General features: G+C 31.6%; 1 protein-coding gene across 1 annotated transcript in view; it reads right to left on the reverse strand.

The window, feature by feature from the left end:
- Window positions 1-12,080: 12,080 nt before the first annotated feature.
- The window catches only part of LOC114324243 (uncharacterized), a 29,232-nt gene continuing 19,815 nt past the window's right edge, over window positions 12,081-21,497 (reverse strand). The window contains exon 3 of the mRNA XM_028272034.2: window positions 12,081-12,511. Coding sequence (XP_028127835.1) covers window positions 12,174-12,511 — 338 coding nt within the window. The 3' untranslated portion in view covers window positions 12,081-12,173. The remainder of the gene's footprint in view (window positions 12,512-21,497) is intronic.

Here is a 21,497-nt window from a genome sequence, read left to right on the forward strand (position 1 = left end):
AAGTAAAGTTTTTTTTTCTATTTGGTTAGTTTTTTCTCAAAACTAACTGTATATCTGTTTCATTGTACATAGGGTTTTACTGTAGTTAAATGGCTTACAATATACGTATTTTTTAATTGTGTAATTTTTATTTCAATTTAGTATATCCATATCAGCGTATGCGTAGTTTAATGCATAAAAGCTAGCATGACATATGTTATCTTGAAAACTAGAGCTGATGGGGCAAAACTGAAGCCATATTCGGAATCAGCACCCCAAATATACCTAAAATCAGCTCTAAACACTTTGGCACCAAAAACACTGTAGGCCTGTGTATTATTCTTGTAGGTGTCCGGTTGCTTGACCTAGTGCAACATATATATTTTTCCACAAGGAAGAACTCCTGTAGGTGGCTGTATACCATTAATTACAAGTGAAATTTAATAAAAAATTTTCTTCTTGGTAAAAGGTATATTAGTTTAAAAAGCCCTAAAGGGCTACAAACATATGAACAAAAGGTTTTCGCTCTGTAACAAGAGCATCATCAGTGTTACAAGAACATGGTGAGCCAACCAAAAAATACAAAGGTCAAAGCCTTTCAAAAAACAGACAAAAGTCTTATATAAATGAAAACATCGAAAAATCCAAATGATGGATAAAATTCCATTCCCATAGGGCTGTAACCCTTAGCAATTTTATCCATCCTTTGAATTTTTCGATGTTTTCATTTATATAAGACTTTTGTCTGTTTTTTGAAAGGCTTTGACCTTTGTATTTTTTGGTTGGCTCACCATGTTTTTGTAACACTGATGATGCTGTTGTTACAGAGCGAAAACGTTTTGTTCATATGTTTGTAGTCCTTTAGGGCTTTTTAAACTAATATACCTTTTACCAAGAAGAAAATTTTTTATTAAATTTCACATATATATTTTTGGTCTTTTGAACATTTACATTTAGTCCCATTCTCCATGCAGTTGCTTTTAACGACCAAAATGCTTCAGTCTGAGATTCTGTGGATCTACCTATGACGTCTATGTCATCTGCGTATCCGACAATTTGAACTGATGTGTTAAATACAGAGAGAGTCTGTAATTTGGAATAAATTCAATATCTCAAATACTAATTGTTTTTTAGAAAAACGCTCAGACCCGTCGATTAGTATTTCAAATTGTCCTTTTTGGCATACAATAATAGTGTATACAGGGTGTCCCAATTCAGAGATATGACGTCATCGTTGATTTTCTTAAATGGCAACACTGTCATTTTGATAGCTATTTTGATAGGGTGTGTAAAGTTATACACAACTGCAAAATGTCAAATATTTATTCTCTACCATTTACAAGATAATAGAAAATAACCAAGTTATGTCTGTAATATGGAATAAATTCAATAATTAAAATAATAATTTTTTTTTAAATGCTCAGACCCGTCGATTAGTATTTCTAATTGCATTTTTAACGTACAATAATAATGTATACAGGGTGTCCCAATTTAGAGATATGGCGTCATCGTTGATTTTCTTAAATGGCAACACTGTCAATTTGATAGCTATTTTGATAGGGTGTGTAAAGTTATACACAACTGCAAAATGTCAAATTTTTATTCTCTACCATTTACAAGATAATAGAAAATAACCAAGTTATGTCTGTAATATGGAATTCATTCAATAATTAAAATACTAATTGTTTTTTTTTTGAAAAATGCTCAGACCCGTCGATTAGTATTTCTAATTGCAGTTTTGACGTACAATAATAATGTATACAGGGTGTCCCAATTTAGAGATATGGCGTCATCGTTGATTTTCTTAAATGGCAACACTGTCATTTTGATAGCTATTTTGATAGGGTGTGTAAAGTTATACACAACTGCAAAATTTAAAAATTTTGTTCCCTACGATTTACAAGATAATAAAAAATAACAAAGTTATGAAAAACAAATAATCAAATAATAATTGAATTTAATTATTTCAATTAAGCAAATACTCATAATGTTGCCCTCAATTATTGCCAAATTGTCAATGGGCAACGCTATGAGCATTTGCTTATTTGAAATAATTAAACTCAATTATTTTTGATTACTTGTTTTTCATAACTTGGTTATTTTTTATTATCTTGTAAATGGTAAGGAATAAAAATTTGAAATTTTGCAGTTCTGTATAACTTTACACACCCTATCAAAATAGCTATCAAAATGATAGTGTTGCCATTTAAGAAAATCAACGATGACGTCATATCTATAAATTGGGACATCCTGTATACATTATTATTGTATGTCAAAAATGACAATTTGAAATACTAATCGACGGGTCTGAGTATTTTTCAAAAAAACAATTAGTATTTTAATTATTAAATTTATTCCAAACTACAGGCATAACTTTGTTATTTTCTATTATCTTGTAAATGGCAGAGAATTAAAATTTGATATTTTACAGTTGTGTATAACTTTACACACCCTATCAAAATAGCTATCAAAATGACAGTGTTGCCATTTAAGAAAATCAACAACGACGTCATTTATCTAAATTGGGACACCCTGTATACATTATTATTATATGTAAAAAAGGACAATTTAAAATACTAATCGACGGGTCTGGGAATTTTCCAAAAAAACAATTAGTATTTGAGATATTGAATTTATTCCAAATTACAGACTCTGTATAGTACCATTCGTATTAATTTGGAACTCTCGAATTATTTTTTCTAATGTCAGGTTAAATAAGAGACACGATAGTCCATTTTCCTGTCTTAGTCCACTTTTGCAATGGAAGGGTCTTGAGAAATCGTTTTGGATTTTTACCATGCTCTCTGCCACTATGAGTTTACTTCAGTTGATTCGACAAGATGGAGCGGTATTTGAAATACTACCATAGCAAGTAGAAGTTTAAGAAGGACAACACTTTGTATGCCATATTGAGTAGAATGATGCCTATATAATTATCACACAGCATCATGTCTCCCTTTTTGTGTAGAGGACAGAGTACACCCAACTTCCAGTCTGTGGGTGTTCCTTTCTGTGGCCAAATTGCAGTTATCAGTTTATGCATGTGTTTCAAGAGGGTGTCGCCGCCGTTTTAGAAAAGTTCGGCAAAGAGATTATCCGAACCGTGGGCTTTACGATTGTTCAGTATGTTCAGTGTTAAGATGGCTTCTCTAATTTCTTCTTAGATGGGGAGTGGCTGCCGATCATCTTCATTCATTTGAATCATGGGATCCTCTATCTCGCCATCTTAATGACTGCCACTAAGCAGTTCTTCAAAATGTTTCGCCCATATGTTTAGCATCTGTTCCTTGTTACTAATTATATCCGTCCCTATCTTTATAGGCTATTAAACTATGTCTGAATTCTTTTTTGTAGCTGTTTATCTGTTGGTAGAATTAATAATACCTCGATTATTGACTTTAAACATCTTCTATACAGGGTGTTCTAATATTACTACAAACAGTTTTCTTCCATTCTTCCTATGTATCCTGGACTGTTCCTTTTTAACATGGCAGTCTTTTAAATCACATATACTTTGTTAGATATAGGCTTATTAAAATTGGTTAAAATTTTTATAAAAAAAAACTATAACTACTCAAAAAGTGTTCCAGTAATTTAGAATGTAACTGTATGTTATGCAGATTATTTCATTTTTAAGCCTAGCAAATATTCAATATTCTCCTATTCAGCTTTCATAATATGCGTAACTAAAATCCATAAAATGTCTACATGTGCATACAAAGAAAACAGTCGGTTAATTGGGATGTAACCAACGTCAACAAAAAAAGCAACAAATGGGAAACACAAAAGGAAAACATCGCATATACATAATTAGCAAACGTGCGGTAGACCAACAGGTAAACAATGATGATGTAACATTCATTTATATTTTGTTTTATGAATTCAGGGAAAGTTAGGTAAATTGGTGATTAAATTTTTTATCTAACCAAATAACTACGTCACCCAGGCTAATATGGATTGGCAAATTATTGATATATTTATATGAACATATATACAGGGTAGCGCGAAAGTATGGAAACACGGTAATTTCTCGGAAACCGCTGAAACGATTTTTATAGATTTTGGGTATTTAAAGGTTTTCTAATACGGCCGATATTTTAGTGGTAATAACATTGTTGTCAAATTTTCCGTTTTCCTGGAAATCTAATGAACTTCCTTATTTCAAACGGAACACCCTGTATATTTTTTACGTTTTGACGACCTTAAGAAATACTGACTTCTTTTTATGTGATATTTTGCCTATACCACTAATGCCATAATTTCGAAGTTATTACTACATTTATTAAAAAGATTTTTAAACGAATTATAAAAATCTAATTTTTCATCCCGGATAGACATCATTAGTTATAAACAATGTAAACTAAAAAAGTCGAAAAATTACGATTTTCTAGGTTCAAAACACAAGTAAAAAATATTATTTTTGAAATAACGAAGGGCCTAAATTCAATTTCAAACCTTATAGTCTGGGCTGATTATCGGAGAATAGGCCATTTTTGGGAAAAGTTATTTACCAGCAATTTTATTGCTGGAATCGAATTATAAGATCCTATATATTAATAAGATAGGTATGCAATGTCCTCAGATAGTGTGCTACTTTTTTTATAAACAAAATGGCGCACGAAAATCGTGTTTTTTTCAATTATTGCTCTATAACTCCGAAGATTTTAACTTTACAACAAAAACACCCAAATAAAAATTCACCGTGATTAAATTCTACATAGAGACGGGTTTTTTCCGATCTGCTTCGACGAAAATTTTCCTCGGAAAATGCGGGTTTTCCCAACAAAATCTTTAATTTTCAAATAAAGTTTTAGATAAGTAATTATCTACCAATAATTAAATAATTTGGTGACTTAAAAGCCTTTTTGGTTTAGATTATAGTTCCAGAAGCTGATGAAAATTAAACGAATATTTAAGCAACAATTCAATTGTAAATTAATAATTTACGGTCGCAATAATAACCAAAATAATTATGATACACTGATCAAGCTTTGAAATCTTATAAAGATGAGATGCCTATTTAATATTTTGACGACAAAATATGAATTTTTTATTTTTTTGCATAATCTTTAAATGTTTAAAAAAAATAGTTATAAACAAATTAATGTTTCTCAGAAAGTTTTTATTATATTATAATTTAAAAAAATAGCTAAAATGGGCATTTTAAATATCTTTAAAATGAATGCTTTAAAACTTTCTTGCAACCATTTGTAAAAAAGTTATGAAACAGCAAAATTATCATACGATTACTACTGTGTTTATACTTTTTTTTAATTCTTTCAAAGCGTAGAAGTGAGTTTAAAGTACAAGCTAATTATTTACAAAAAAATATCGATTATCAGTTTAATAGTTATATTTTAATTAAAGATTATAAATATATTTTTTTGTAATTTACACGCGCGAAAGTAGAGTAACACAGTACTGTAGCTTAACATTTTCACTCGGAGCGACGACCGGCCGCGTGATGTACACTTTTAATAAATAATGCATGCTGCGTGTCAGTCGCTTCGAGTGAACATTTTAGCTCCGACTCTGTATCAGGCCCACGTTTGCGCTAAAAATTACAAAAAAAAGTGTTTTTAATCTTTGATTAAAATATAACCGTTGCAGTAATTTTTGACATTCTTTGTGAGTAATTAGGTTGTACCATGACTCACTTTTAAGCTTTGAAACAATTAAAACTAATTATAAACAACGGAGATTTCGTATACTTACTTTGCTGTTTCATAACTTTTTTGCAAATGGTTGGAAAAATTTTTAAAGCATTCATTTTCAAGACCTATGAAATACGCATTTTAAGTATTTTTTTAAATTAGAATATAATGAACAATTTCTGAGAAATGTTAATTTGTTTATAACAATTTTTTTTTAAACATTTAAAGATTATGCAAAAAAATGAAAAATTCATATTTGGTCAACAAAATATTAAATAGTCATCACACCTTTATAATCTTTCTAAGTTTGATCAATGTCTCATGATTATTTTGGTCGTTATTGCGACTGTAAATTGTTAATTAACAATTGAATTGTTGCTAAAATATTCGTTTCATTTTCACCGGCTTCTGATTTTATAATCTATAACAAGAAAGCTTTTATTTCACCAAGCTATATAATAATTGATAAATAATTACTGGCCCCAAAAATTTATTTGAAAATTCGAGATTTTGTTGGGGAAACCCACATTTTCCGAGGAAATTTTTCATCGGAGCAAATCGGGAAAAACTTGTCTCAATGCAGAATTAAATTGGGGTGAAATTTTATTTGAGTGTTTTTGGTGTAAAGTTAAAATCTTCGGAGTTATAGAGCAATAATTGAAAAAAATAAGATTTGTCGGCGCCATTTTGTTTATAAAAAAAGTAGCACACTATATGCGGACTTTGCATACCTATATTAATAATATATAGGATCTTATAATTCGATTCCAGCAACAAAATTGCTGGTAAATAACCTTTCTTTGTACTTTACTAATTAGACCAGCGTATTATAACTATTTTTTTTTCAAAATTTAAAGATTATGCAAAAAAAAAAGAAAAATTTATATTTTGTCGATAAAATATTAAATAAGCATCTCATCTTTATAATCTTTATAAGTTTGATCAATGTATCATGATTATTTTGTTTATTATTGCGATCGTAATTTGTTAATTAACAATTGAATTGTTGCTAAAATATTCGTTTAATTTTCACCGGCTTCTGGAATTACAATCTATACCAAGAAAGCTTTGATGTCACTAAGTTATTCAATTAATGATTAATAATTACTTACCTAAAACTTTATTTGAAAATTAGAGTTTTTGTTAGGGAAACCCGAATTTTCCGAGGAAAATTTTCGTCGGAGCAAATCGTGAAAAACATATCTCTATGCAGAATTTAATTGCGGTGAATTTTTATTAAGCTGTTTTGGTTGTAAAGTTAAAATTTTCGGAGTTATAGAGCAATAATTGAAAAAAATACGATTTGTCGGCGCCATTTTGTTTATAGAAAAAGTAGCACACTATCTGCGGACTTTGCATACCTATATTATTAATATATAGGATCTTTTAATTCGATTCCAGCAATAAAATTGCTGGTAAATAACTTTTTCACGAATTTTGCTAATTAGCCCAGAGTATTATTTTATCAGTTACCGATAAGTAATTTGGGCTTATTGCATTTTAAAATGCCCTTTTCTAGTTGTTAATGCAGCCCGATCGCCCGTCCTCTCATATGCGCTTCATTAAGAATTAAAAAAAAAACAATGTTTTAGAATAAAAAGTACCAAAAATTATTATAGGGAGCTGATCAAATAAGGTTTGAGCTTGAATTAAGGTACTTCGTAATTTCAAAAATAATTTTTTACGTGTGTTTTTGAATCTTGAAAATCGTAATTTTTAGATTTTTTTTTAGTTTTACATTATTTTATAACTCAGAGACGATTGACTTTAAAGGAAAAATTACCAAAGATCTTTTTTGTTCCCAATGATCCAGAGAACCTAAAATGTCTATCCGGGCCGAAAAGTTTGATTTTTTTAATTTGTTTAAAACATTTTTTTTTAACAAAAATGTAGCAATATCACATGAGAAATAATCAGTATTTCTTAAGGACGTCAAAACGCAAAAAATATACAGGGAATTCCATTTGAAATAAGAAAGTTCACTAGATTTCCAGAAAAATGGAATACAGTGGAACCTCGATAACTCGGATTAATCGGGACCGCGACCGATCCGGGTTATCGAAAATCCGAGATAGCCGGAGAATATGGTAAAAATTAATAAAATACGGTATACTTACAGATAAACTCTGTTAGAATTGAAATAACATGAAATATATTTATAAATATGCACAGTACCTACTCATTAAAATTACTAAAAAAAACACCAAACCCAAACGTAAGCAAATGGAAGCGAACAATATAAGACACACAATAATACTAAAGACCATTGTTTATAAAAGAATTTTTTAAATAGTCTTTCCTAAACAATGCTGACAGTTTGAAATAAAAAGGAATAGATACTACAGACAGGTGACTGTTGTTTCTGCGGCGTGTGCTATGAGTCATTTTTAATATCGTATAGCAGGGCTTCCCAAACTGTGCGTCGCGACGCCCTGGGGCGTCGCCGAGTTGTCCCAGGGGCGTCGCGTGTCAGGCCGGACTTTTAATACAGAAAATATATTTATTACAATACTCATATACTGCAATTGGCAGATAAAATTACTGGGTTTCAGAAGTAGTTGCTCTTATGGAAGAGAAAATTAGATCAACAAATTGACTGTTTCCCTGCTTTACAAGATGTTCTACAAGAAAAATCGATAGAAATCCTCGATCCCTGTTTAAAAAATATGTTTACACAACACATGTTATCATTGAGGGAACACTTGAGAAATGTTTTCCCAAAGATCTGGAGTAATACGAATGAGTCAGAAACCTTTTCCAGTTATTCACATCATCGACACTTTCAACAGAGGAAGAAGAACAACTGGCAGAATTGTCCTGTGATTCCAGCATAAATATTCAATACGAAAAGGACAAACTGTTTGAATTTTCTGAGCTCAGTTTCTCATGAATATAATGCCATCAGCACTGCAACATTATAGGTTTTACTACCATTTACGATGTCCTACTACTTGTGCGAAACGGACTTTTCTGCAGTGACAGTAATTAAAAATAAGTACAGGTCAAACATAAACTTAGCAAAGTAAATGAGAGTGGCAATTTCCAAATCGGGGCCCCGGTTTCATAAGCTGTGCTCAAAAAATCAAGCACATCGCTCGCAATAACCAGCCAGTTACATAGAAAAAATATCTCTTTTTATTTTTGTGCCTATGTTTTGAGTTCGTTCTTAATTTCTAATAAAAATATAAATGTTCGAATAGTTTTTTTGTTATAATTATAACCTGTTACTACGCTAGTACTTGCTAAAATTGTCAGTTTTATTGGGGGTTGGGTTGAGGGGCGTCACAAAAAATAGCAAAATCTCAAGGGCGTCACAGTATGAATAAGTTTGGGAAGCCCTGTCGTATAGTTCAAATTACACACATAAGTACACATTATCTCTCAAATATTATATTACATACATTTTTATTGTTGAAAGGTTTGTCTGATAATTAACTATTTTGATTGGAAATAAGCCACAATTAAATTGAAAAATACAAAATATTGAAAATCAAAATGTTTATCTGATGAAAATCGGTCCGGGTTAGCCGAACTTCCGGGTTATCGGGGGCCGACTTATCGGGGTTCCACTGTATTTGACAACAATGTAATTACCACTATAACATCAGCCATATTAGAAAACTCTTACACATCTTACCCCCCTCGTTAACTTATTTATTTTTAGCACATAAGCAAAACGCTCAGACAGGTCGATTTTTAAAATAATCATAGTATATTATAGCATCAATGTTTCGAACTTTACGCGGTCCCTCTTCAGGAGCCATATGTAACTTTGATTTTTTTAAATGGGAAAGTACCTACATCATGTGATACCTCATTTAAAAGATTTTGAAATACTGATTACAAACATGTAAATTACTTTAATCTTTTTGAGAGCGTAGGCGCAAAATTTCGGTCGAATTATTTTTAAATGCATTCATTTTTTTCGAGGCCCGAGAAAACTAATAGTATTATCGATGGTCGAAGGTCCCTGAGAACTTCTATAATGTTTATTTTATTAAGTCACAGGAGTCAAAAAAAGAGAAAATTTGGTCTGATTTTTAATTTCAAATATATCATTTAAAAGAAACTTTCTGTTTATTCTAAGGGACTTTCTGCCCTCGGCAATAATGCAATTTTTCATTCTACCTTTAAATTTTTCAAAAATACTTTATTTACTTTTTTCAAAAAATTAGTTTTCTCAGCATTCGAAAAAAAATCAACGCGTTTAAAAATAATTCGACCGAATTAGTATTTTTGAAAATTTAGACGCAGAATAAAATATTACAGTATTATCGATGGTCTGAAGTCCCTGAGAACTTCTATAATGATTATTTGAATAAGTCACAGGGGTGAAAAATAGAAAATTTAGTATGATTTTTAATTTCAAATATACCATTCAAAAGAAATTTTTGTTTATTCTAAGAGACTTTCAGCCCTCGGTAATAATGTAATCTTTTATTCTGCGTTTAAATGTTTCAAAAATACTTATTAGCTTTCTCAGGATTCAAAAAAAAAAATATGAATGCGTTTAAAAAGAATTCGATCAAAATTTTGCCCCTGCGCTGTAAAAAAGGATTAAAGTGATACATTTTTGGAATCACTATTTCAAACGCTTTTAAATGAGCTGTCACAAGATGTAATTTCCCGTTTAAAAAAGAATGTGTGTGTACTTTGTACGCACGTAAGAAGATATTCTTCTATTATATAATAGGTAATTTGAACGAAGTAAATATACATAAAAGTTTATTTGTACAAACTTTATTTAAAAATCAAACTAACTTTCTTATCTACCACTTTCAAAAAAGAAGAATATCTTCAAAAATTATTTAATAATATACTTACAATCATAAAGTCTATAAAAAAAATAAAAAATAATAACTTGCTTGGGGCTCGAACCCACTTCACGTCTACCGCGCCGTACGAAAGCTGACGGCATTTCAAACTAGACCACATTCGCGTGTACGTCATGTGGGAATATACACAAACTAAACGTTTACACCATAAATTTATATGAATTTAATAAAATTATTAGTTTGATTTTTGTCGAAATAAAATACAACAAAATATAGTGTAAGAAAACAATATATGAGATGAAGATTTGTAGAAAGTTTGTTCGTAATCATATTATGTAAATTAAAGCATTACCTACTAATAGGTAACTACATTATTTTGTTTACATTTTCCAAATAGATAGGTATTGAAACTATTAGGTATTTCCCACTGAAACATTTAGAATTACGTACCTGCGGCTTTTCAAAACTATTTAAAAAGTCACTATAATTATAATTTGATTTTATTTCTGTCCACACATCAATAAAAACTAATATTATACAATATTTTTGTTTACCGATAATCTCCATATTGAACAATTATTGACAGATCATTTCAAAATTTCAACACCCAATCAGAGCCCGTATAACCACTAATACCATACTGTCGGTGTGCGCATGCGCGGGGATCAATCAAGTTTTACCCTCAATCGATTCGCCGCTAAAGAAGAATATCTTCAAAAATCAAAGTTATGTCTGTCACCTGAAGAGGGATCGCGTAAAGTTCGAAACATTGATGCTATAATATACTATGATTATTTTAAAAATCGACCGGTCCAAGGTTTTGCTTATGTGCTAAAAATAAATAAGTTAATAAGGGGGGGTAACACTTATTATTCCAGTGCACTATATATACAGGGTAGCGAGAAAGTATGGAAACACGGTGATTTCTCGGAAACCGCTAGAACGATTTTGATAGATTTTGGTGGGTGAGGGTTTTCTAATATGGCCGATATTATAGTGGTAATTACATTGTTGTCAAATATTCCGTTTTTCTGAAATCTAATGAACTTTCTTATTTCAAATGAAACTCCCTGTATATTTTTTGCGTTTTGACGTCCTTAAGAAATACTGATTATTCATGTGATATTTACTACGTTTTTTCAGTGAAAAATGCATAGTTAGTTTTAATCGCAAATAACTTGGAAAATGTCAATATTGCAAAAAAATTTTATAGAACAAAATTTACTCAGAATTGGTTACTCTATCGAGTTCCGTAGTTATTTTGATTAAAAAATTTTCATCCACTAGATGGGGTTGTTTTCACCCCCAGGGCAAAAGTGCAGTTCCGCATAGGGTAGATTTTGACAAAGGTTATAATTACTAGCTAAATTGAAATTTTCAAAGAAATCGACCTTGGTTCTCAAAATTCCACGGGAAAAGGGCTGCCGATTGGACTATTACAGAACGGCCATGTTTAGTACGGTTTAGTGACTAGGTTGAGAAAGCTTATAGCGATTCCTCTAAATCAATTGCAATGCTGTAATATTTGTCTTATGTTACACGTAATAGTTCTCGACAACAGAAGGATCTAAGAGAAACTATAAAATAAGAAGTGTCAGTTATACTTTTTTTTCAGATAAAATATATGCAAGCCTTTTTTATATTACGTAAACAGAGTAAACAAACAGAAAAGTAAACAACTCAGAACAACTTTATTTTGATATAGCAAAAATAGTAAACTTTATTCTAATTTCACATTTTTCACATTTAGCTTCATATACGTCTGTTATTCTTTATATAGATTTCTGTACTCGTCATATTCGGTCAAACTTTTAAGAGTAACCTTGATCCCCAGTTTCAGACACAGCAGCAGTTGACCTTCTCTTACAAGCTCCAGCTGATACTTCTTGTATCCCAACATCTCAGTATGTATTCTCCACACTGCAAAATCAGTTCGAAGTTCGTTAATAACATAGTCGCCTTTTGAAATTGGACAGATACTCTCTATTTCTGCGTCTTCATCGGAAAACAATTTTTGGTAAGCATGGTCGTCGAGAAAATCATCAGCTAGCTTGCAGAAGCCCTTTTGGTTGAGATAGGTTATTGTTGGATGGTTTGATATCTCTAAAAGTGTATAAAAGAAATAAGTAAGAGACATAAGATATGAAATATCTACGTACTATAAGAGGTAAAAGAAGAACCAAAAGTGAAATAAATATTAAAAAACAATCAATTGGACTTCGTACTTTTTAATTATTTTTATCCGGAAATGACATTAAAACCAGACTTAATTATTCGAGCTCGACTTAGAATAAAACCCGGAAGTATATATTTTTGTTCTTATGTTGCTGAGGCGCGTCGAATAATGTATCGCTTATACTATTTTGACGACTTTATAATAGTACTTCAGGTTGCAATTCTGAAACCGAAAATTATAGCTAAAATTCCTCACCGTTAATACTATCTTTGAGTTATAAACTCTTACTCGACATATCATTTATGTAATATTAACATTTCTCTTATTTTTAGTACTATTTTGGTTTTAGATGTTTATGATCTTGATTCTACATAACACGTTATGATTAATCTTGCTCTGGCCTGGATTTGGTCTCACTGCTCATGTTGCTGTTTGCCGTATCATAACGTTTTTAGGTAATTACCCATACTACCGTTTTCGCAGAACCATGTAATTATTTGTTTTTCTACTTTCACCTCAACAATGCCAAAATCTGATATTTGTCTTTCATTTTTTGCTTAATAATTACATGTCATACTCTAGCCATGTTTACTTGGGTAAATTTAATGTAGTTGTTTTATTTTAGGTATAGAAATCATCTTTTAAGAAATTTTTACGTCTACAGCTCGAAAGGAGTACTTCTTCTATTTCCTCTTCTTCTTCTTCTTCTTCTTCTTCTTTTTCCTCTTCACAAGCAATTCTTCATGTTGATTGGCGAATTGATACCTTTATGGAAGGTTGTCACTCCAGAATTTGCGCAGTCGTCTGATGCTTTTCTACCGATTGGACATTTATTGTCTCTTGCTATTTTGATCACACGGCTCTCTTCATACTGCTTATGTAGTTATTTCATTCCTTTTATTTATTGTCTATTCATTTATACACTGTGCCTTACATTTTCTTCTAGTGTTTTTACTTCCCTTTCAATATCTCAGAGTAGTTTCCAGTAGTCTTTGTGTTGTGACTGTGTCGGGTGTTTTTTTCTGATGCATAAAAATCTTTTTTTTTTAAAGTTCTGGTTAACTAACATTATTTTCACTTATTTCAATTCTGATAACTCTTTTATTATTAATTTACGAAAAAAGTGATTCTTAATCAAAAGTTCTGCATGGTCTAAAACCTAAAATACAATTATCTTATATCAAATTTAATCAATTTTATACGAGGTATGTCAAAAAATATGAATTTCGCTCAAGAGTAAAATACCTTTATTTTTCACAATATCGAAAATCGTTGTTATGAAATTATTATTTAGAATTAATCGTTATTTAGAATTAAAAACTATGTTTCAATATGTAATTACATCCTTCTAATTGAAATATTCTGAACTATAAAGGTATTTTACTTTTGACCTAAATTTATCTTTTTTGACATCATCATCATCATCATTGGCTCGACAGCCCTTTCTGGGTCTTGGCCTGTTCCAGGATTCTTTTCCACTCTGATCTGTTTCGTGCTTTTTTTCTCCAGTTTTTTATTTTTAAGGTTTTTATATCTTTTTTGACATACCTCGTATAGAATTGATAAAATTTGATATAAGATGGTTGTATTTTAGATTTTAGACCATGCAGAACTTTTTATTAAGAATCACTTTTTTTCGTAAATTAATAATAAAAGAGTTATCAGAATTAAAATAACTGAAAATAATGTTTAGTTATCCATAATTTTTCAAAACAATTTTTTTTTTCAATTATTAGAATATAATTGCATATTAAAATATAGTTTTTAATTCCAATCAACTTTTCATGATAGCAATTTTCAACATTGTGAAAAATAAAGCTACTTTACTCTTGAGTGAAAATCAAACTTTTTGAGATACCTCGTATAATATTCATAAAATTCGATATTTGATGGTTGAATCGTAGGTTTTGGACCATTCAGAGCTTTTTATGAAGAATAACTTTTCTTCGTAAAATTAATAATAAAAAAGTTTTCCATATGGATACAACTTACAGGGACATACTGTATAATTGGATGCCTCAGAAGTCAAACGGTGTAAGTCACATTTTACCTAAAAATGACTTATGAGCTATAACACTTATTATCCAGATTTAGCCATACGGCTCACACTCTCTCTAAGGGGAAAATTGACTCACCCCAGATACCTACGGTATCAAAAGGATTGAGCTCTGGTGGGACTCTTTCCGTGTTATCGAGCCCTCTAGGTATGACTTCGTATGCAAGTGTATCTCCCAAAATCTGGCCGTTGCGAGTAGTACAGCTTTCTGCATGGTCTTGTAAGATGTTTATTTAGACCCAGCTTTTTTACGCTTTCGAGGAGGTTCTTCGGAACGACTTCAGTGGTAGACAAAATTATAGGTATCGCCTGGATACTTTGCACTCTCCATTGTCTTCGTATTTGAATTTCCAGGTCTCTGTACTTGGCGATCTTTTCAGTAAATTTACTACGTAGATTATTGTTGTTAGGTATCGCCCCATCAATTAGTGTTGTTTGTCTAGTTAATTTATTAACTAGTACAAGATCTGGTCTATTATGTGCCACTGTTTGGTCTGTGAGCACAGTGCGGTCCCAGTATAGCTTGTAGTTGCCATCCTCAAACATACGCTCAGGGACGTATTGATAATATGGAAGATGGTCCGTTGGAGAAGTCCCAGCTAGATAGCTATCTCTTGATGAAGGATTTTTTCCACTGCGTCATGCCGTTCCTTGTATTCAGTTGCAGCACATACCTGGCAGCTCCCTGTAAGATGTTGGATGGTTTCTTGGGTTTGGCAACCATATCGGTATTTGTCGTTTTGGACTTGAGGGTCTTTGATGATATATTTCAGGTAATTTTTGGTTGGTATAATCTGATCCTGGATGGCCAGTAATGAACCCTCCGTTTCAGGGAACATCTTTCCTGATGTCAACCAATACTTCGACGCTGTATTGTCGACATATTCTTGGCTGACCTCATTGGGATGTCGCCCGTACAGAGGTTTACCCATCCAGATGCGCATTTTTTCGTCTTTAGTGAGGTGGTTTATGCGCATTTCTGGTTACCTCAGTTTGATCGGTTTTGTGTCATCTACTGCGAAAATAATAAGTTCTTAAATTAGCAATTTGTGTATTAAATTGCTCACCTATATCCATAAGTCCTCTTCCTCCTAGATTCCGTGGTAATGTTGTTCTTTCTATTGCACTTTTAGGATGGTGTTTTTGTACCTTTGTGAGGTGTGTTCTTACCTTTCGCTGAAGATTCTCTATGTCCGTTTTTGTCCACTTAACAATATCAAACAAATAGCTAAGCTCGGAACATGCGTAGGTGTTTAGTGCCTTAAACAAATTTCTACTGTTAAGGTGTGAACGAAGCAGCTGTTTTACCCTTCGTATAAACTCAGTAGTTATCTTAGTTTTCATTTGCTTATGGTCAATTTTCCGGGCTTACTTTACTCCAAGATATTTATACATATCCTTTTTACGCATGGACTCGATGTTCTGACCATTTTGCATATCGAATCCTCCGGGCTGTACTTTTCCTCTGACTATATTTAAAACACGGCACTTGTCTAGTCCGAAGTGCATGCTAATATCATTTGAAAAGGAATCTACAGTTCTTAGCATCTCATCTATTTAGTTGGTTTCAAGTGGAAGCCATGAATTTCAAATCATCCATATACAACAGATGATTAAGCTTCGCCACCACATTGTTGTTGCATGGAACCCTTAGCACATCCTTTCTGTTGAGGCTCGATGATATTGTTCACACTTATTTTATTATTATATTATGTAATAATATTATTAGTTCCTTGTTTGTATTTATGAATATGTTACCAATATTATGATAAAAATAGACAGTATATTTGTTTTTAATAACTACTGATATTTCTGCAACTATTGTCAGAAATATCTTAGTATCTTATTTTAAATACTTATTGACTTACACCGTTTGGCTTCTGAGGCATCGAATTATTAGTCTTACAGTGGCTTATAATTTGTTGACTTAATCTCAGTGTTAATAATTTGTTGGTTTTGCCACATAGTTTTATTAAGGAGTCCTACCAGTTTATTTGCTTTTTGAACTTGATCTCCCCTTTCTTTATGCAAGTCTCCATAGCTGAATTGCGAAACCTGTAGTCTAATGAAGAATGTTTGTTAGGAGGATCGGAGAAAAATTCCATCCTCAGTAATGAGAAAACGACAAGATACATAGAAATGTTATTGTAGGTATTGACTCGTTTTTTTAGTGTGTTCTTCTAGCTGCGGTTCTCAGAAGAGATTTTTTGTAGCAGATTAAATTGTGTACGTCTTTATCTGACGGGCTTTATAATACATGTAATATTATATTCTTGTTCTGTTCATTTCTGTTCGTATCATTTTTTCTTTTTATTTTCGTCTTTCTTCCAGTAAATGGCTTTATTGATTCTGTAGTAGTTCTTTATATGTAGCACCAATTTCCATTAACTGTAGGAAACCCTCTTGGCGATTCATTTTCTTAACAATGGATTGGCAGAGGAAGTAATTTTTAAATAGTTGCCAAAGACTGCTGATTCTAACTTTCTTTATTTTCTGTGACATCTGAAGTACTTAGTTTATGTCAATGAAATTAATTCACAAGACCTTCTCTGGAAAAAAAAAATACAAAAAAAGTTAATTTTACGAGGGAACATAACAATATGGTTTTAAATTCCTAAATCCGTTATCAAAAGAATTAAAAGAGATATACATTGGAAGAGTGAGATTACACAAAATATTTAGCTTTATAATTTGTACCTTTAAATTAAATTGTTTCTAATTCTAATCGTCGAAATAAAAGTGGAAAGAAGTCTTGCGTTACGAGTTTCTTTATTGTTTGTAATTCTAATGCTGGGGCCACAGTAACGTCTAATGCCGTTAATTAACGCGTTATTTGACTAACGCGTTAGGTGTAACCATGACTTAGCGCGCTAATTTGTTAATGCTATTATTAATGCCGTTAAACGTTAGGCGATAGATCGGGTGTCGATTTCTTTCAACACTACAAAAGAGTTACTCCGGTACGCATATTTACAGATGCTAGCGTGTGTAGACACCAGGGTGTTGAAATCAGTTAGGGTTTGGAAAAACAGTACATTTACAGATGCTAGCGCGTGTTGACACCACGGTGTTGAAATCGGTTTGGGTTTGGAAAAACTGTACATTTACAAATAGGTACTAACAGATTTGGACACCAGAGTGTTGAAAGCAGCTAGCTTTCTTAGTGGTTATACATGCATATGCTAACGGCTATTATTGACATTGATTTTATATACCTACTGCTGTGGAAAAATATTTAAGTGATTTAGGTATTAATAAATAATTAAACGTTGTTGGGATATGAACAATAATGTATTAACACAAAAGAACAACATAAAAATAATGTTGTTCTTAAGCTATTTCCTTGTGGCATTTTTATAATTAACTATTTAGATAGGAAATAAGCCACAATTAAATTGAAAAAAATAATTTTATTAACGTTTCGGCGCCCAAATCGGGTGTCGTTTTCAAAATACAAAATACAGTCGAACCCGCTTATTAGAATACCTCTTAACGGAATATCCCGGTTTAAGGAATACTTTTACTTGGCACAAAGGCTATTCCAATAAGCGGTTTTGACTGTACTACTAAATTAAACAAAAATGTTGTTGCTTAGTAAAAAATTCTTCTAATAATTGAAGACCTAAGTGAAAGAAGGAGGTATGTTACAAAGCCTACCTTTTAGATATGGGCAGTTAAAGTTTTTTTCCTCTACTTTTATCATGAAAATATTGTTTGTGTTATTTGGTTTTATTCATATTGCTATAGCATTCCTTTACATATAATGTTGATAATTTGTTTTGATTTTTAGTATTTTTTCTAAAAATAAATAAAAACTGTACATACCACCTTCTTCCATTAATTTTAGTTTGTATAACTATCCTTTATCTGAATGGATGAAGAGTGTATGTGACATGAAATAATGCTCTATATTCAGTTTTACAGAAATTTATGTAATTGAACACAAAATAACCTTCTTCTTCATGTTGCTATGTTCATGTTGGCTATCAAACTGGCTATAGTAATTTTGTAATGGCAGCTCGGTAAAGGGATGCAGAGGATCTGTTAAACCATTCTTACAGGTTTCTAAGCCATGACGGTCTTCTGCGACCTGGCCTTTCTGCTTCGACCTGGCGTTTCTTCTTCCGTTTACCTCGCCTTTTTTATTAATAGCTACCCTAGCCTTAGCTACATTTATATAAAAAAATTAAACAAATTAAAAAACAATTTTTTGAGCCTGTGTACATTATTTTAGGTTCTTTTGATTATTGGAAACAAAAAAGGTCTTTAGTAATTTTTCTCTAAAATTAATAGTTTACGAGTTAAAATTCTTCCATTCAAGAATTGTATTCTATATGTTACATACCTCCTTCATCCACTAGAATATCTCTTATTAAGCTTTTTAGAGGTACAGTAAAAGTGGCATAATATGATAGTTAAATTACATACCACCTTCGTTCACTAAGAAATTCAAAATTTTAGAAAATGTTACATACTTCCTTCTTCCACTTAGGTCTTCAATTTATTTAATCTGACTCATTTATATTGGCAATTCAGACATATACATATTATACATTTTAAAGTATTTTTTACTAAGCCACAACATTTTTGTTTAATTTAGTAGTATTTTGTATTTTAACAACGACATCCGATTTGGGCGTCGAAACGTTAATAAAATTATTTTTTTTTCAATTCAATTGTGGCTTATTTCCCATCTAAATAGTTAATTATAAAAATGCCACAAGAACAACATTATTTTTTATGTTGTCCTTTGGTGTTATTTGTAAATGTACTGTTTTTCGAAACCGTAATTAATTTCAACATCCTAGTGTGAACACACTCTAGCATCTGTAAACGTACTGTTTTTCCAAAACCGAGGCAACAAAAGGAAAAAAAGAAGCAGAAACCTGATGAGAAACATCACAGAGAACCAACCTAACGCTAAAGGGCATGGATCTGCTCATTAATCTAATATGTATTATTTTTATAATTAACTATTTAGATGAGAAATAAGCCAAAATTATATAAATAATTTTATTAACGTTTTGACGTCCAAATCGGGTGTCGTTTTCAAAATACAAAATACTACTAAATTAAACAAAAATGTTGTAGCTTACTAAAAAATACTTTAAAATGTATAATATATGTCTGAATTGCCGATATAAATGAGTCAGATTAAATAAATTATTAGAAGAATATTTTACTAAGCAACAACATTTTTGTTTAATTTAGTAGTATTTTGTATTTATTTTGACAACGACACCCGCTTTGGAGGTCCAAACATTAATAAAATTATTTTTTTCAATTTAATTGTGGCTTATTTCCCATCTAAATAGTTAATTATAAAAATGCCACAAGGAGGTAGCTTCAGAACAACATTTTTTATGATGTTCTTTTGTGTTAATATATTATTGTTTGTATCCCAACAACGTTTAATTATTTATTAATACCTAAATCACTTAAATATTTTTCCACAGCAGTAGGTATATAAAATCAATGTCAATAGCCGTTACCATCTATGCATGTATAACCACTAAAAAAGCTAGGTGATTTCAACACTCTGGTGTCCAAATCTGTTAGTATTTGTAAATGTACTGTTTTTCCAAACCCTAACTGATTTCAACACCCTAGTGTCAACACACGCTAGCATCTGTAAACGTACTGTTTTTCCAAACTCTAACCGATTTCAACACCGTGGTGTCAACACGCGCTAGCATCTGTAAATGTACTGTTTTTCCAAACCCTAACTGATTTCAACACCCTGGTGTCTACACACGCTAGGGTCTGTAAATATGCCTCCGGTACTTATCGCGTTGTTGTAGCTACACTTGCATTGCTTCAACAAGTTCTAGTTTATTCTAAAATTTGTTTTGTGAAATAGGTACATACTACTCTACGAAAATTGAGTGGAGTAATGAGAAAATAATTCAATTTTTAACAGTTTTTGAAAAAAAACCTTGTTTATGGGATCCCCGACAAAAATCCCTAAAAATCTTGGTGTTCATGGTGACGCTTGGCGTCAAATTGTGCAATCATTATCTTTTCCAGCGACGGTAGAAGATTTGAAAATGAAAAAAGACACCCTGATGGGATACTATAGGACACCATTTAAATAAATACAAAAAATCGTTAAAATCTGGCATGGGAACGAATGAGGTATATAGAACAAGCTGGTTTGCATTTGATGTCATTACCGTGTTCGTTTTCTGTGCATTTTTATCATCCACTATCTTCTTTTGAGTCTTGGTTTTTGCTTGATCCCTTGATAAAATAATAACTTCATAAAATAATAATTGACACTCATAAAATATAAGAGCGTAGCAGCTCCGACTTCCTTCTTGAAATTGGACGGTGTTATGCAATAATGTCCTAACCCACACCTCGTACAAAATTGAGATTTTAGTGAAACAGGTTCCATATGAGGTGTACTGCAGTAAGCAAAAATATTTTAAGTTGATTGGCGCTCTCATAGACATCTAGGAGAAAACATAATAACCCACAAATGCTATATGTGGCGAATGTATAAATAAGCAAAAGTGTTCTAACCCACCAGGAAGCACAGGAAAAGTGATGTTTAATGTATGGTTAGAGCATGAAGCTGGCCGAGGAACCCAGGAAGTCGGGTCTTGTCTTCGTAAGTATATAATTGAAAATGTTAAACCTCCAGTTACTACATTAAAGTGGTCAGATTCGTGCTGCGGCCAGAACAGAAGTATAAAATTGGTACTAATATCAATGCACATTTTTCAAAATCATCCCTCATTGGAAGTTATTCAATTAAAATTTTTATTGTCGGGTCATTTCTTTTTACCCAATGATTCCCATTTCGGAGACGTTGAATGTGCATTAAAAACCAACGAAAGAATATACACAGATCA

Source organism: Diabrotica virgifera, chromosome 3 (genome assembly GCF_917563875.1).
Source record: "Diabrotica virgifera virgifera chromosome 3, PGI_DIABVI_V3a".
In the NCBI taxonomy this organism is placed as follows: domain Eukaryota; kingdom Metazoa; phylum Arthropoda; class Insecta; order Coleoptera; family Chrysomelidae; genus Diabrotica; species Diabrotica virgifera.